Raw genomic sequence first — 18,629 nt, 5'->3', positions numbered from 1 at the left:
AATCCTTACACCTTAAACTTGACAAATTAGTTGACTTCACTTTAAAAAGTAAGTAAACCCATTGCTTTTAAAGTGATTTGTTGTCTTTACTTAAATGAGCGAGTAAACCTGTCGCTTTCAAATTATTAAGTAAATGATCAATACACTGTAAAAAGTGATTAGTTACTTAAAGCGAGTAAACCAATTGCCTTCACAGGAAACAAGTTGACTTAACAAAAGTAAAGTAAACCCGTTGTAACTTGGAAATGTTAAGTTGACTTATGTTTTATTATTATGCAAATCATATGCACTTTTTAAAATAAAAGTAAACTAATCACTTTTTCCAATACACATTTATTATATTTGTTTTTGTTTTTTTTAGCTTTTCTGTATCTAGCAAAATGACAGTAACTAAAATAAATCTGTTCTTCCAGACTCCAGTGTGTCTTCTAAATTCAATACAGGCTATAATTGTAAATTTTATAAACTTAATAAAGCACCAAGTATGTAATATTGTAATAATTATAGTAATTATTTGAAAACAGACATGCTAAAATAGTCTGACGCTGTAAAAAAAGAATAAGTTGACTTAAAAAAGTAAGTACAACAAGCATAATTATAAAAATTAAGTCAGCTTAACAGTTCCAAGTAACAATGGGTTTACTTGCATTATTTTTGTATAGTCAACTTGTTGCTTTTAAGGCAATTGACGTTAAGTAACTAATCACATTTTACAGTGAACACTTAAAAAAAAAATGCTGGTTTCCATACAATTGATTTCTGTTAAGACAACATGAAGGATTTAAGCTAACTTATTAGCTTTCATAAAACTTAAGTGGATTGAACGTAAAAAAAAAAAAAAAAAAAAACCTCAAGAATTATGTTGCCTCAGCTCACTTTAGGGCGTCAAACAGCAAACATAATTTTTTGAGTGAACTTATAAGTACGACTTGAGAGCTCGAGTCGACTTAAGAGAAGACTTAAGAGTTCGAGTTACAGAGGTGTCCAAATTTTTTTATGTAAAGTAAATAATCCTTACTTTTTTATGTAAAGTAAGTGTCCTATTTTTATGTAAAGTAACCATTTTTACAGTTTAACCCTCCTCAATAATACGTTAAAACCTTAGCTGAAACTGACATCTGATGGAGCAGCAAGATTATAGTTACGCCAGATTTATTGCAGAATTAAATCTAAGATTAAACTGACGGTTTTAAGGCTGCTTATTTTAAAACAAGATTAAAAGTTTGATGGAAAAGAATTATTAGACAAAGTAGATTCATCCTTGTTGGTGCAATTCTATTCAAACGTTCTGTTAAAAACAAACATCATCAAACAAACTAATAAAAACACATAACAAAACATCTGAATACTTACTCTGACATCTTGGCGGTTCAGTGCGGTCACACCCTGAAATGGACAGAAATCAGTCTTTAGTCATCTAGGACTCACAAGGCAGTTGAGTTTATCAGCTAATTCAGGAGAAGCACTTTCACGTCGTTTTAAACAGAAGCGGTAATAAATTAAAGGAGGGACGCCTTCAGGGAGGCTAACTTTAGCCCAAAACTTTGAGATGTTCATCTGACACTTGACTTTTCAAGTACCGGTCCAGAGGTCATTAAACATGATACCAGAGTTCAGCCGCTCTATTCAGAGGCCATTACACACATCCAATTAAAAAAAAAACAGAGGATTTCATTATTATATTAGTTTGTGATCAAATTTGTCAATTTAAGGCTGCAATCATTAGCATATTCGTTCAATTTTATGAAAAGGATTACAGCAGTTGAATGTTTAATGTAATTTTTCAGGAGAAGAAAAAACATTTACATAATGTGCTTTCTTAATAGATCTAGTTTTCATTTTTATGAAACAAAGCTAAAATAACAAGTGTGGTTAAAATGGATATGCAGTTAAGGTCAAAATTATTAGCCCCCCTGAATTATTTGCCTTCCTGTTTATTTTTCCCCAACTTCACTTTAACGAAGAGCAGATTTTTTTTCAACACATTTATAAACATAATAGTTTTAATAACTCATTTCTAATAACTGATTTATTTTATCTTTGCCATAATGACAGTACATAATATTTTACTAAATATTTTTCAAGACACTTCTATAAAAATATATAAATACTAAGTGACATTTAAAGGCTTAACCAGGTTAATCAGGTTAACTAGGCAGGTTAGGGTAATTAGGCAAGTTATTGTGTAACGATGGTTTGTTCTGTAGACTATTAAAAAATATATAGTTTAAAGGGCTAATAATTTTGACCTTAAAATGATGCTTAAAAAAATTAAAACTGCTTTTATTCTAGCCAAAATAAAACAAATAATACCTTTTCCAGAAGAAAAAATATTATTAGAAATACTGTGAAAATTTCTGTGCTCTGTTAAACATAATTTGGGAAATATTTAAATATTTAAAAAAGGAAGAAAAAACTCAAAGCGGGGTGAATAATTCTGAGTTTAACTGTATAATTTCCTTTCAACGCATACATTAAAATCCATATAACCATTAAAAATACACAAAGCTTTAATTCTTTTGTATATTTCAACAGCAAAATATATTTTAGTCCTTCATGGCTCTTAAAAAACAACATATTCTATCTGCTCATGAATATTAATGAACAATGTTTCAACACAGCTATCACCTAGAACTGATTAAAATATAATATTTCAATATAAATTTCAGTTTCAGTTGTTGAAGAAATAATAGATAAGAGTTTAACATACTTTTCTCTTAATAAAGACATTTTAGGTTATTAATAACTGCATACTGCTCATTCTGCTCATGAATATTAATGAGCAGCCCATATTGAATGAAATCAAATCAATTAGAACAGATTTAGAATAATTAGAATATTTAAATGTGCAGCAGTTCCTCTCTGACGCATGTCAATTAGAGCAGATTAGAACAGAATATTTAAGAAACCGTTTCAATTAACAAACACAAAATAAACAAACTACTTTCTAAAATAGAGGTAACAGCAGTCAAAATGTAATGTTAACATATTTAACATATTTTATCTGCTCATGAATATTCATGAAAAATATGTCTGAACACAAAGTGGATGCAAAAAAAAAAAAAAACAGTACATAGAACAAGATATGTAGCATCTGTGTTTACACCCACAGACGCGTCTTTATACACAGATCTAGAGAGAGTTGTGGATTGACGCTCACCTATGAGAGAAGAAGAGGGCAGGACACACGTGGAAGAAGAACTGGAAAGACTGGTGAGCCCCAGAGAGAGAAAAATTAAATAGGATATATATGTTGTGCGCTGATGGCTCAGCAGATCTCAGGAGTCCTCTTTATGGAAGTGGATTCCAGTCCAGACCAATAGACTGTTGAGCTCCTGAAATATCCTGAGTCCTTCCTCGGCAAGACTCATAAATTTCCTTTCCTTCAAGATGCATATGTGGGCGCTGAAAATGCAGCAAAGCTTTACACGCCAGGATACACACCAGATCAAACAAAGCAGAGAGATAAAGAGCAAATATTACTCACCATAAAGCATTTCTTCTTCCAGATGTTATGTGGGAAAAACACGTTCAGTTGATTTAAATCAATTAATTAAATCCATTGATCAAGATCTAGTAATTCAATCATAAGTAAATGATGTGTATGCCTATATTATTAAAGTCGTACTGTGAGCTTTTTTGTATTTATGGCTTTATTTATTTATGATGTTTGTGTATAATGTATATTAATGTTTATTTATGTATTTTGCAAGGTGACCTTGCTTTAGTGTCTAGAATGATGGCATTAAATTAAATATTAAATAAAATTTTAATGAGTAAATTAAGAAAAGTAAATGTTTATTTTAATAAATTAAATGTTTATTAAACCTTTATTAAGTAAAATTTTAATTAAATTAAATTGAACATAAATAAAAACATAAAAATAACCTAAACTAAAATAATGTGAGTTGAATTACATTAAGTTCAATAAATTAAATTAAATTTGGATTATTTTAATAAAATTATTTTTTTAAGTTTAATTAAAATTAAATTTTGTTAAACTTTAATTAAATAAAAATTTTATTAAAATTAAATTCAATTAAATTTGAATTTAATTACATTTGCATAAAATGAAATAAAATATAACAAAATTAACTTTAATTAATCAAAAATTGTATTATTAAATCATTTTATTTAACTTTAATTAAATTAAATAAAAATTGAAATAAATTAAATTAAAATTGAATAAAATAAAATGTAATTAAATTAACTTAAATTTAATTAAACTTGAATTAAATACAATTTTTATTAAACCATTAAATTTTAATTAAGTTAAATTAAATGTTTATTGAATTTACTGAACTGAATTTGAATTTAAATAAATGAAACTTGAATAAAATTCTATAAAATTTTAATTAAATACATTTTTAATAAAATAAATTTGAATTAAATTAAGTTAAATTAAATGTTTATTAAACTTTACTTAAATTAGCATACAATATAATGTAATAAAATTAATAAATTAAATAAGCTTTTTATTATTTTTTATTAAACTTCAATTATATTAAATAAAATTAATTAAATTCAATTAAATTTGAATAAAATTAAATAAAATTAACTCAAATTAAATGAAATGTGAGTTAAATTAAGTTAAATTAAATGTTTATTAAACTTTAATTAAATTAAATTAGCATAAAATAAAATAAAATATAATAAAATTAACTTAAATTAAATTGGATTCAAATAAAATTATTAAACTTAAATTTGAGTTAAATTAATTAAATCCATCATTTAAAATGATCAATTATGTTATTAAAAAGTTACATTACATTTTTAATCAATCATTTAATTAAATGTATTAATTCAGTGACATTTAAATTAGACAAATTACACGAAAATTGATTGAACCCCAACAAATGTAATTAATAAATAAATAAAAAGCGTAGAGAGATTTTCCTCAAAAGCATTGATTTAATGGTAGTGGCTCTTTGATGACACACAGTTCTTTTTCAGGATGTGCATGCTGCATACAACAAATGCTTAATTGAGGCACTGAAAGCAGAGAAGACAAAACTATTGCAAAATAAAAAAAAAAGATCTGTGAATGCGCAGCTCTGTAGAATTCCTACAACAACTAATTAAAGAAATGTCCAGGAATTTAGGCGGCTTCGCCTTCAAACATCTTCTTTCTGCCACCCATACCAGCCTTGTCCTCAATGTTCTTACGCCAGTCGCCGACATCTGCAGCCTGCGTTATGAGAAAGGGATTGAGTGTGAAGAACAAACAAACATTTAAACATGGGTCAAACACAGACTGTGCAGTTTTGTGTCCACATCAGAAATAAAATGTACAAAGAGATCTGAAAGTGTATTATTAAAGGGTCACGAAACACCAAAACACATTTTTTGAGCTGTTGACAGTCGTATATGTGTCCCACACTGCTAAAAACACTATTAGGACACTTATATTTCACTAAAAAGTGTAAATTGGTTGTTTTTGCGTTATTTCAAGCAAATTCGTACTTCCGGTTTGAAACGAATTTTTGAAGCTGCGTCACGATCATGACATAATAGCGTTGTATTCCAGCGTGCAGACTTGACGTCTGTACCAGAGTGTCTTATTACGTCTTACAGTGTGTTGCATTAATGCATGAGTAAGGCTTGAATCAAACCAATCAGCGCGCTCTATTGTGCAACTTCATTAATATTCATTACTGTCACAGTGATTAGACGACAGACACACCACGTTGTATTGGCAAAACAAGCGTGAAGTGTTGCTTTTATAGTTTGCTGCAGTTAAGTTTCGTTTTCATTTTCTCTCTGTGAGAGCTCAGACTCACGTGTGGATTACAGTGTACGCGACGCTCGACAACAATAACTTACGTGTCTAAGGAGGATTATGGTTTACCTGAGAGCTGTTCTCATCTGCAAACGCTGAGATCCGGATTCGCTTGTAACGTTAGTCTTCTCTTCATAAAGACGCGGCTCTAGTTGCTGGTGATTTTCCTGTCTCTACAGATTTGGTAAGTGAGCGACCAGTGCTCTTTGTTTATACAGTTTGTTCGTATCGAACTAAGTTAACCATTGCACCGAGTGAAAACATGTTAGCACTACAACCAAACTTTAACCTCGTGTAGGGCTTTCACCGCATTTAGTGACCGGAATAACACACGCGGCTTTCTGACGCTACCTGCCGTGTGCATCTAAGTTTCCGGGAAATGCTGAGTTTTTTTTCTCTCATTTGCCGTGCGGTATCAAACATTGCATGAAAAATACGCGCTTAGAGCAGATCCTCGAATCAAATATCTCATTTGTCGAGAGGGGCATGAATGAATTCCCTGAATGAAAGAGCCAAACTGCAGTTAAAGTCCACCATTTAATAATTTGCCAAATAATTCGACCACAGATGTCCATGTAGGTTAAACACCATCACTTTCTCCTGTGTGTGTGTGAGTATTTTGACTCTGAAACTCGCGCGTGCTTAAATAGACACTCCCACACCATCCCACTTTTCTTCCTCCGACACTCCCCCCTAAACAGAGCTGACACGCCCACTTTTCTGACTTTTTCCAAAGTAGAGGTGTGAAAACACCCTGCTGAAACGAGGGGATTTCATGGCCCTTTAAGTGTCTATTCAAATGTTAACAATAGATGTGTGAATTATACATTACACATTTACAATTTAATTGATATATTTAATGTTTATTTTAGATTTGCAAAAACAAAACAAGGAACGTGACAAAGTATAAAGATTCAAATTAGTATATTGGGCCTACACTGTCCCCTATCGTCATTGCTATTCTTTTTATTTTTGTCAGGACCTTTTCGCATACTTGTTACAGTGAGTGATAATTTAGTGGGTGTCTTCAGTAAATCATTTTATTTGACTGTAGCTTTTATAGATTTTATCTTCACAGCAGTCTCTTATTTCACTCACCTCCTCTTTGACCTCCTTCTTGACTTGTTTCAGGTTCGCTCTCAGGTCCAGAGACACCTTGTGTTTGGAGCCCAGCAGAGCCTGAAGCATCTGATCGGCTGACAAACGCACTTTCTTCAGGGCAGGCTTCTTGAACTTGCCCTGCAGGTCGACCACCTTGATTTTCAGATCCTCAATCTAAAGACAGAATTGGACATCCTAATATACAGCTTCAACAGAAATCCTCATCAGTAATGTAAGATTAAGCATATTTATGTTGTCAGAATTTACCTCTTTAGCTGCTTTGCCCACTTTAGACTCCAAGTCATATCTCTCCTCATCAACTTTGTCGATTTGCTGGTGAAGTTTCTTGCACAGCTCCTAAATGAGGATTTTAGAAAGTGTAAACCTCTGTTTTCTAACCATCTTTTGCTAAAAGGTTTTTAAAAGTATGCAGTATAACCCATTCTTAACTACTCATGAACTTATGCATGTCCGTCTAGTGCAGTGGTGGCCAACCCTGTTCCTGGAGAGCTACCTTCCTGCAGATTTCATTTGCAACCCATATCAAACACACCTGCCTGTAATTATCACCTGGTGTTCAGGTCCTAATTAATTGGTTCAGGTGTGTTTGATATGGGTAGCAACTGAAATCTGCAGGAAGGTGGCTCTCCAGGAACAGGGTTGGCCACCCCTGGTCTAGTGTGTTTACACTGAATAACAATAGAAAAGTGTTCAGTCAACATCAACATTTTAAAACAGGAGTGTTTAGACTGACTCATTACCGATTAATCTAGAGCTAATCTAACAAAATAACTTGTAATAATGGTCCAAAAATTAGAAGCCCAAATTTAAATGTTAGTGGAAAATATTGAATAAATGTACTTTTAAAAAACAAAAATAAAGAAGACATAAAATAAATAAAATGTAGTTGAAATTTAGTATTTTTCTTTTTTTTTTTTGCAATATTTTGCATTAATTTAAACATATTATCTTTCTGTTTATCTTTCAAATATAGTTGGTGACAAAAATATTATTTTAATAAATATATCTGTTTAACAAATCTGTTTTGTTTGAAAGCACCAAAATATATGACCTATATTCACTGAGAAATGGAAACAAATCTTCATTTTTTTTTTTTTAAATAGGGTGTATTCAATTATGTTGAGCTATAATGTGTATATACATTTGAAGTCTGACTTATTAGCCCCCCTGTTTATTTTTACCCCAATTTCTGTTTAATGGAGAGCAGATTTTTTTCAACACATTTCTAAACATAATAGTTTTAATAACTCATCTTTAATAACTGATTTATTTGATCTTTGTCATGATGACAGTAAATAATATTTGACTAGATATTTTTTCAAGATACTTCTATACAGCTTAAAGTGACATTTAAAGGCTTAACTAGGTTAATTAGGTTAACTAGGCAGGTTAGGGTAATTAGGCAAGTTATTGTATACCGATGGTTTGTTCTGTAGACAGTCGGAAAAAAATTTAGCTTAAAGGCGCTAATAATTTTGTCCCAAAAATAGTGTTTAAAAAATGTATAACTGCTTTTATTCTAGCCAAAATTAATTAATTTGTCCAGAAGAAAAAATATTATCAGACATACTGTGAAAATTTCCTTGCACTGTTAAACATAATTAGGGAAATATTTAAAAAAGAAAATAAAATTAAAAAGGGGGCTAATAATTCTGACTTCAACTGTATACAGTATATATATATATATATATATATATATATATATATATATATATATATATATATATATATATATATAATATATTTAATCATAGATATTTTGTCTTTAAAAATTCGTTTTTTTAATTTATATTTGAAAAGGGAAAATATGGCTGAAATAAAATGAAATATTAGTTAAAATATTTATTATTATTATTATTATTACTACTACTATTATTAAACATTTTTCATTTCCAGTGATCGAATGTAAAATGATGTTCAGTGTATTTCTGAAGCAGCAGACCTGCAGATCCTGTGTAGAGGAGGGCATGGACAGAGGAGCGCAGTTTTCTGCCATGTAAGCCTCTTTGGCCGCAGCGGTATCCACAACTTCCTTCTCCAGAAGGCCTTTTGTGATGCTCAACACCAAACTCTGTGGAACAATATAAGAGTTGGATTCACCATCACAGCATTAAAGTATTGTGCTCATATCTATACACAAATAAGGATGAAAACTGATGCGGTCAGACAACAGACAATACTATAGAGACCCAATGCAATCAACTGACATGTAAAACTTCCTTTGTCAATGTATTTCCATTTAAAACAGGAGGGTTTTTTCTCGTTAAGTCTTACCATGAAATGTTTTGCTACATAATATACGGCTGCAGATGCTTTTAGGAGTCGCAACATTCTCATCATACAAATCATCATTTGAGGAAAAGTCCTAATGGTTTCATTTAAACAACTCAAGATTTAAAGTGATAGCTCACGCTACAGGAATACATCCGTTACTTGTTTGAGTTTCTTTCTTTTGTCGAACACAAATAGAGATATTTTGAAAATGTTTGCAACCAGTTACTATTTACTTTTATAGTATCTGTTCTTCCTACTATGGATGTCAGTGGTTGCCAGTTTCATTATTAGCGGTTCATTCATTCATTTTCTTGTCGGCTTAGTCCTTTTTTTAATCCGGGGTCGCCACAGCGGAATGAACCGCCAACTTATCCAGCAAGTTTCTACGCAGTGGATGCTCTTCCAGCCGCAACTTATCTCTGGGAAACATCCACACACACACTCATACACTACGGACAATTTAGCCTACCCAATTCACCTGTACTGCATGTCTTTGGACTGTGGGGGAAACCGGAGCACCCGGAGGAAACCCACGCGAACGCAGGGAGAACATGCAAACTCCACACAGAAACGCCAACTGAGCCGAGGTTCGAACCAGCGACCTAGCGACCTTCTTGCTGTGAGGCGACAGCACTACCTACTGCGCCACTGCCTTGCCTATATTATATTATATTATATTATATTATATTATATTATATTATATTATATTATATTATATTATATTATATTATATTATATACAACAGTTCTGTCTGGTTCTTAAATCTGATTGGCTGATAGCCGTGATATATTTAAGTAATATCAGCACCCGTACAGCCTCTTTAGCCTTTCTGTATTACTCCGCCCACATACAGCCAGTAAAACGCAGACACTACAGATCTAAAGTTTAAAAGATGCTTGCTCAGCTGTTTAACTGTCAGCTTACAATTTAAATCCAACGCGAAAGAAAGTAGTTCCTTATAAAAAAGGGGTTTTGAGACTCTCCATGTTTAATTTTGTTTTTATATACACAATTATGCCGTCAAACTGTTGTATAAATGCAATATCACACTAGTAGCAGTGCGATATGGCTGTATATTGGCACTGGTGGGGGCACTAAGGCACTTGGTCTGCGGCCTCGAGCCAACGCACACCTCCCACCAGCGATATACAGCCATATCGCACTGCTAATCGTGTGATATTGCTCAAATATTATTACATTATATTACATTACATTACATTACATTACATTATATTATATTATATTATATTATATTATATTATATTATATTATATTATATTAATTATATTATAATATATATATTATATAATGTAATATATTATATCATTTTATATTTTATATTTTAGTATAATATTTTATTATATTATATATTATATTATACATAATTTTATATTTAATATTTAGTATATATTATATTATATTATATTATATTATATTATATTATATTATATTATATTATATTATATTATATTATATTATATTATATTATATTATATTATCAAAAGCCTCTTAATAATTTTAAAGGATCTTTAATACTTATTTCATAATATATAACATAATATAAAAATCATCTGCCTTATCATCTACTGTACCTTGAGATGGTGCCTACGGCTCGATGTCATCTTTTTTCTGCGAGAGGAAAGTGAATGAATTACAGTTTAGTAAAACAAGAACAGGCTCGCACTTCAATTATATTTAATATAAATCGTGTATATTCATATACTCACTCAGACATCTTGGCAACCGGTTTTCTTCACTCCTGTACAGAGCAAAAAATAAATCAATAAATCTAATTTTAAAGCACTGAAGATTAAAAAAAATTATGGTTACTTTTTAAAACAAAACAAAAAAAAAATATTGATGGCATTAATTGCTTAATACAAAGTTATAATAAAGTTGAAGTACAAATTATAAACCATACTTTAAAATTTAAATTCTTAAAACATATATTAAAAATATGCTTTTTTTTAAACACATTTTTAAAATATTAGTTTTAATAATTCATTTCTAATGATTAATTCATCTATCTTTGCCATGATGACACAACATAATATGTTTCAGTTATTTAGCAAGATACTAGTATTCAGCTTAAAGTGACATTTAAAGGCTTGTCTAATTAACTTGTTTAGTTAACCTAATTAGGTAAATACTAAGTTAACTAAACAAGTTAGGTTAATTATACAAATACTGGACAATCAAACAAATAAACATTTCTTAAGGGGGCTAATAATGTATTTATTCATTTATTTATTTATGTTTTAATGCCATATCAGCAGCATTGGCCACATTCAAGGCAAAATATACAATATATAGTCATATAATCGTATCAGTTTCTTAACAATCATACATTGAAAAAACACACACACAAAAAAAATCCATATAAAAACAGCCATATAAAATCTTTTAGTTTGATTAAAGATAATTATTGTAAAATTGCTCCAGAAGTCACCTTTTGAAACATTTCACTTAAAATATTTCCTGAATAAGGGGGGCTAATAATAGAGACCTAAAACTAGTTTCATTTTAAAAATAGTAAAAAATTGAATAACTAAATTTTATCTGGCCAAACTAAAACAACTAGACTTTCTACAGAAGAAATAAAACATTATAAAACACTGTGAAATGTTCCTTTCCCCATTAAATATCAATAGTTAAATATTTTAAAAAGATGACAATTTTACAAGTTGACTAATAATTTTTCTTAGCAGGCTATATTTTCTGCTATAAGCCAGCAATTGGTTGCGTTTTTGAAAGTCTGTCCATATGATCCTCAACGACAGGGTGCAAACTTCTCCCCCAACACCCCTCAATGATATCCAGTATCCTAGTCTCTCTGCTTCTGGAATAATCTATGCAGATGCCAACAATACAACCAATCTGAAACCCTGCCTGCAGACAGCTGTATAAATCCCAGAGATCATATTTTGGGGCATTCAGATGCCTCACACATTTATAACACATGCTACAGTATGCCTGGGTCAACAGAGGTATCTAAATGGGCATTCACAATGCATTAATGCTATAAACAATACACACATTACACATACAGTTCTGTCACCACCTGATTGGCATGTCGTGCAGTGATTTATTATAACATTTTTGTCCCAAGCTCATCCTATTTTGCCTGTCAAACATGCATTGCAAGATTATCAATTATCATAACTTAGCAGATTAAACAATACTCTAAAAGTATGCTAAAACTCTCTTTAATAAGCAATATGTTATATATATAAATATACACACACACACACAGTTGATGTCAGAATTATTAGCCTCCCTGAATTATTAGAGAGCTTGTTTATTTTTTACACAATTTCTGTTTAACAGAGAGAAAAAAAAAATTCAACACATTTCTAAACATATTAGTTTTAATAATTCATTTCTAATAACTAATTTATTTTATCTTTGCTATGATAAGAGTTAAAAATATCTAATCAAATATTATTTAGACACTTCTATACAGCTTTAAGTGACATTTAAAGGCTTAACTAGGGTAATTAGGCCAGCTAGGCAGGTTAGGGTAATTAGGCAAGTTATTGTATAACAGTGGTTTGTTCTGTAGGTTATCAAGAAAAAATATACCTTAAAGGGGCAAATAATTTCCCTAAAACGGTGTTTAAAAAATTAAAAACTGCTTTTATTCTAGCCTAAATAAAACAAATAAGACTTTCTCTAGAAGAAAAAATATTATCAGACATACTGTGAAAATTTCTAATATCTCTCTCTCTCTCTCTCTCTCTCTCTCTCTCTCTATATATATATATATATATATATATATATATATATATATATATATATATATATATATATATATATATATATATATATAGAAAAAATTCGAAGGAGGCTAATAATTCTGACCTTAACTGTATGTATATATATATATATATATATATATATATATATATATATATATATATATAATAACAAAAGACTAAAAGTCATAAGTCAAAAGTATTTTCCCCATGAACAAAATCCACAAAAAATGTGAGCATCTATTGAGGAGACAAAGTAGAGTCAATGTATAAAACGTAGGCATTCTCCTCACCTAAATGAGAAAGTCAGCAGCAGCAGTGCAGTCCTGAAAGAAGAATGTCTGAGGGAATCAGATCACTAGCAGAAGAGCCGCGGTCGAGTATGGTATATAAGCCTGGCATCATCAGACGTCTCCACTCGTTATGGTAAGGCACTAAACACAGTCGGTTTGCCAGCCCCTTGAAATATCCACTTCTGATGTCTGCCAACTACACAGCTTAAAATAGAGGAAGGAGAATAACAAAATTTCCAGATGTTGGTTTAATTACATTAACAGGAAAAATTAGGTCACGCCGGATGATGAACAGAATCAGTTAGGAGCGGCCAGGAGTCATCCGGGTGTCAAATGGATCGATTAACATGCCAGGGTTGGAGGATAACACTTGTTTTTGTGTTTGTCACATTTGCTGTTCCTTTTATGGATATAACTAAAAAAAACTTTGAGTGTTATTTATGATTTCGGAGAATACTGGTCAATGTCTACCATTGTAGTGATCCAGTTTCTTAAACCTTTACTTATTTGTTGTGCTTCAGAAAGGTGCTCCCCCTGCTTTGACTTAACACGATCCTCTAGATTACAAAGTCAGCAATGCTGACTAATAAACATAAGATCATTTACAATTTACTTGCACAGTGGTTAAGTTGGTAGCGTACTATTTTCAGACACTCATTAGACTACGTGCTTGAGCTGGACATAGAAATGTTACTAGCATTTTAATCCATGTCAACCGGAAATGTTGAGAAACATTTATTTTTCCTCATAATAATAACATGTTCAGCAGAGGGTTACTGTGCATGAACTGCAGGTCTCTTACCGGTCTCTTCATTGTGGTTAATCAGCCATTCCAGAAACAGTACATTGTAGACAGTCAAGATGATCTGAAGTTCAAAACAAACCTCAAAATGGCGTACAATTTGGTTTGGCTCTTGATTGATCTTGATCTTCTGGAAGTTTCACATATGGTCATCTCCAGGGTTTACAGAGAATGGTCTGAAAAAGAGAAAATATCCAATGAACAGTGGTGGAAAGAGTACTGAAAAATCACACAAGTTAAAGTACCACTACTTGCCTAAAATGTAGTGCAAGTAGAGTAAAAGTATCTGTCTTAAATATTACTCAACGTATGAGTAAAAAGCCCTTTCAAAAGTCCTCAAGAGTAGTGAGTATTACGCTGTTGAAAGCTGGTGCATTTACATGTAATTTGTGTATGTGTGTGTAAACGTAACATTCTGTAGTGCATCAAGTTATTGCACAGCAGGCACACATCGTTATAAGGTGTTAATATTAGGTCAGATTTAGGTTGTGAAGTCAGGTGACTGAAATTCAATGTCTAGCCAGCATCTATTGACAACGTTGCTTTGATGTCCAATAATAATTGTTGATATTTGGTTTATTTTAGGTTGTTAAAAAGAGACCAAAATCTTAAACCAACGTCATGTTGACATCAAATACTGACATTTACTCTTCAGGTATGGCAACCAAAATCCAACATCTAATAGATGTCATAGTGGTAGGGTCCACACAACGTCAAGCTGTAACATCATTAGACGCTGATATTTGGTTGATTTTACTTTGTCATTGGTCTGACGTTGAGTTCTCACGTCAACCAGACTTTTATTTCCAAACAAAACGCAACGTCTGTAACGTTGGGGTACAGCATCAATCTAATGTCATGTTGACGTCTTGTGCCTGCTGGGTGTTTAAGGCCGTTTCGGTCATTATAGTAAACATCCAGCGTAAACATCCGCCATCTTCTTATTATTGACATGAAGGGCATAGAATTGGCATGGATGGTGTTGACATGTCCCCACCAATATCCACCAATTACTGAAATGTCATTACCAATAATTTAATCGACTTCAAAATAAAATAATGATCCGTCTACCCTTAGTAATATATTTGTGCACAAAGGGTTAAAGTCAAGTTTGCTTTTAGCCTCGATGATTATGAAAAACAATATTCAGAATAAATCTGTTAAATTGCGTCACACACATCTCTAAATTTCTCTTCATTCATACTTCCTCCAAGCCAGATTGCTGTAAAATCACATAAATGGACTTTTGCTGCACAGAACATGATTCATAAATTGTTATTTGTATGGTTTATTTTAAATTATTAAGTACTTTATTCGTGTTTTAAAGGCGCAAAAACTATTTGTGCTGTGCATTTCTAGGGATGTGTGTCCCTCCCAATGTCAAGAGTGAATCTATGCCCCCTTGAGTGACATGCATCTAAACAGTCTCTGGGTCAATGCGTGTAAAGATTTTGGACATTTTCTTGGGCACTTTTAATGCTTCCAAACAGTTTGCTGCAATTAAGAACCGCCAATGTCTTGAGGTAGTTCATTATGAGGCGATTTACCTTCTATGTGAGATTTGATTGGACAGGAATCACAGGACGGAATTTTCTAATCCTCAAAGACAAGAAAAAATAAAGTAGTGACTGCAGGTTGAAGGAAAGTAGTGGAGCAAAAGTACCGATACTGCACTAAAAATGTACTCAAGGCAAAGTAAAAGTACACATTTATACCTAGTAAATTACAGTTCATGAGAAAAAGCGCTCAAGTACAGTAATCTGAGTATTTGTAATTAATTACTTTACAGCACTGCCAATGAACAGCAGTTCTGATGATGAACATGCCTTGTTTACACTAAAGTGGAGGAGACTGAGAAGTGAGCTGAGAGAAAGACAACAGTAACACTAATAACCAAAAAGAGTAAAAAAAATAAATAAATAAATACTCTAATTATGATATAGCCAGAAAATGGAAAGAGTATTGAAAAATAACACTCAAGCAACTTCCTTAATACACCAGATGGTGCTAATTGGACACATTGCCACACTGAACACTATAAGTCAAGGCTATTTAATTAGTTTGTCATGGGGGCCGGTTCATGAAAAGCATCCCAAACGAAGGGCCGGAGAGACATAACTTGCTATATGAGTGATGACACAACAGCATATGAGGGCCCACATGCTGTACATTTTTGCTCCTTAAGACAGCCACGTTAGCTTTTTCTACATTAAAATGTTAATATATTGTATTTTGAAACTACATAATATCAGTGCATTGTACAATAGACTTTTTTTTTTTTACAAACATTCAAATGTATTTTAGTGCACAACAAAAGCAGTGCATTGCTTAAGTAGGCTTCTTCAACATTCAGACACATTCATATGTTATGTTTTGAACTGCATAACAATTAGGGATGCAACAATTATGGATTTTGGTTGTACAATTATATTGTCGGAAGAATAATCATGCTTTCACTGTTATCACATCTAATGTAAATTCAAGCTTTATATTAGGTAAGTAGCTATTTAGATTAACTGTTTTGTCATCTGCGTTCATGCATACATAATCATTTTAATAATAATTTGTCTAACATATCTTTTGTTTACATTGCACCGAAAGATCATGCACAACTCTCACCGTGAGATGTTTTCTACTGCGTGCGCCCGAAAAGACGCAAGTGTGTCGCTCCGCTGGCGCCCACATATTGTCAAATATTCTTACATTAGAAATAACAAACTTGCAAGCGGAAAAGACATGATATGGGAACGGCCGCTGCTATCGTTAATCCAGTGTGAGTGAGTATTAGCCTTGGTGTACTTCAAACTTAAAATTAGAGCACAGGCAACTTGGCATTTTGCAGTGGTTTCGTTTCGTTCCGTGCAACAGAAGACTACGTTTAATAAACTGTGACGAATTGAAGCACAGTTCATAGTGAAATCGGCTAATCGTTGCATCCCTATTAACGATATTAGTGCATTGTACAAATAGCCTTTTCTACAAACATGTTTTCGTCTGCCCGCACCACTCGCTTATGATGACTTACGCTTGTGCAGGCTTCAACTGCAGCATGTTCAACAGACGCTCGTAACTTTATAACTATAGTGGCCGTTTGTCTATTGAACTAAATTTATTTTTGATGTCTTGGTCACACTGTTTGGAGGGCCAGAACAAAGTGCTTCGGGGGCCGGATAAGGTCCGTGGGCCACCAATTGAATAGCCCTGCTATAAGTGGTGCTTTTGGGGACCATTGTTGGTTAGGAAGTTTGACTTGTAATCGAAAGATTGTAGGTTCAATTCTTTAAATGGCATAAGTTGAAGATAGAGGAGTGAATGAACCGCAATCTCTCTATCTTCGATAACCCTGAGCAATGCACCTAACTCCTAATGGCTTCCCAGGCGTTGGAAGCAATAGCTGCTCACTGAGTGTGTTTGTGTGAGCTCTTACTCAAAACGTGTGTGCATTTGGAGGGGTTAAAAGCAGAGGGCCAATTTCGAGTATGGGTAAAACCATAATTCATAAGGCTCACTTAAATTTCATTTTTGCAATCAGTGATGGATCATGGTGTGCCTTGGGTCTAAAATCATCAGACACCCTCACCAGAGCAACTCAAATGGTGGTGATCAGTTACCAGTTTGCGTCCAAGTGACATGCTACACCATGGATTTCCCCTCCAGATCTAGAGCCACCTAGAGAGCTTTTACTAGCTTCAATAATGTTCTTGGTGGCTTTCTTGCGTTCTTCTAATGCCAATGAGAATGAGTGCACGATTTAAGGAATGCTCACCAAAGCCTTTGCATCCTTCCTTTATGGGCTCACAGTGTGCCTTCCAACCATTCCTTCAACAGTCCTCTACCAACTCCAGATTCTAGTATTTAGTCGTTCCAGAGGACAGTGAGCTCCAAGGGGACAACCTTTCTAGAAGAGTTAAATGTTTAGACCAGATCTGGCCTTTTTTAAGTATATTAAACACTGTAAGATTGCTTAAAACAAATGCCACAAAATTAAGTTGAGCCAACTAATATTTCTAAAAATACTCATCAGATAAACCTACTTTTTTGTTAAAGTTAACTTACTTATAAGTTGCTATAAGTTACCTGTACTTATTTTAATTGAGTATTAGGAACTTTATGAAAAAAAATAAAATAACCATGCATATGTCATTTAAAATGAATTCAATTGACTTCTGATTGTAACATCAGAAAACAAATCTTCATTTCTATATTCTAAGCACATAACATATAACAAACAGTATAATAAATATATATAAATATATATATATAAATATATATAAATATATATATATAAATATATATATATATATATATATATATATATATATATATATATATATATATAAATATATATATATATATATATATATATATATATATACACATATATATATATATATACACACACACACACACACACACACATACACACACACACACACACACACACACACACACACACACACACACACATATATATATATATATATATATATATATATATATATATATATATATATATATATATATATATATATATATAATAAACAGTGATTAAGTAAAAACAGATTCAAATATCCTGTCAAAAACAATTAAATGAGAATGGGAAG

General features: G+C 32.0%; 2 protein-coding genes across 10 annotated transcripts in view; both read right to left on the bottom strand.

The window, feature by feature from the left end:
• The window catches only part of tnni2a.4 (troponin I type 2a (skeletal, fast), tandem duplicate 4), a 10,561-nt gene extending 7,295 nt beyond the window's left edge, over nt 1-3,266 (bottom strand). Inside the window, 2 exon segments of the mRNA NM_001009901.2 lie at nt 1,354-1,386; nt 3,161-3,266. Coding sequence (NP_001009901.2) covers nt 1,354-1,361 — 8 coding nt within the window. The 5' untranslated portion in view covers nt 1,362-1,386; nt 3,161-3,266.
• Nucleotides 3,267-4,887: 1,621 nt separating this feature from the next.
• tnni2a.3 (troponin I type 2a (skeletal, fast), tandem duplicate 3) overlaps nt 4,888-18,629 on the bottom strand; it is a 24,236-nt gene continuing 10,494 nt past the window's right edge. For 3 of the 9 annotated variants that reach the window (XM_087310563.1, XM_087310560.1, XM_087310564.1), the window contains 9 exons: nt 17,792-17,923; nt 14,026-14,201; nt 13,224-13,427; nt 10,903-10,934; nt 10,768-10,804; nt 8,844-8,972; nt 7,148-7,237; nt 6,878-7,054; nt 4,892-5,188 (listed from right to left, as the gene is read on the bottom strand). In XM_087310563.1, coding sequence (XP_087166689.1) covers nt 5,099-5,188; nt 6,878-7,054; nt 7,148-7,237; nt 8,844-8,972; nt 10,768-10,804; nt 10,903-10,910 — 531 coding nt within the window. In that variant the 5' untranslated portion in view covers nt 10,911-10,934; nt 13,224-13,427; nt 14,026-14,201; nt 17,792-17,923 and the 3' untranslated portion in view covers nt 4,892-5,098. 9 annotated transcript variants of the gene reach the window in all.

The sequence above is a fragment of the Danio rerio genome, chromosome 25 (assembly GCF_052040795.2).
Source record: "Danio rerio strain M-AB ecotype USA chromosome 25, GRCz13ab, whole genome shotgun sequence".
NCBI classification, from domain to species: Eukaryota; Metazoa; Chordata; class Actinopteri; order Cypriniformes; family Danionidae; genus Danio; species Danio rerio.
The sequence above is the reverse complement of the archived record's forward strand: the minus strand, read 5'-3'. Positions and strand labels throughout refer to the sequence as shown.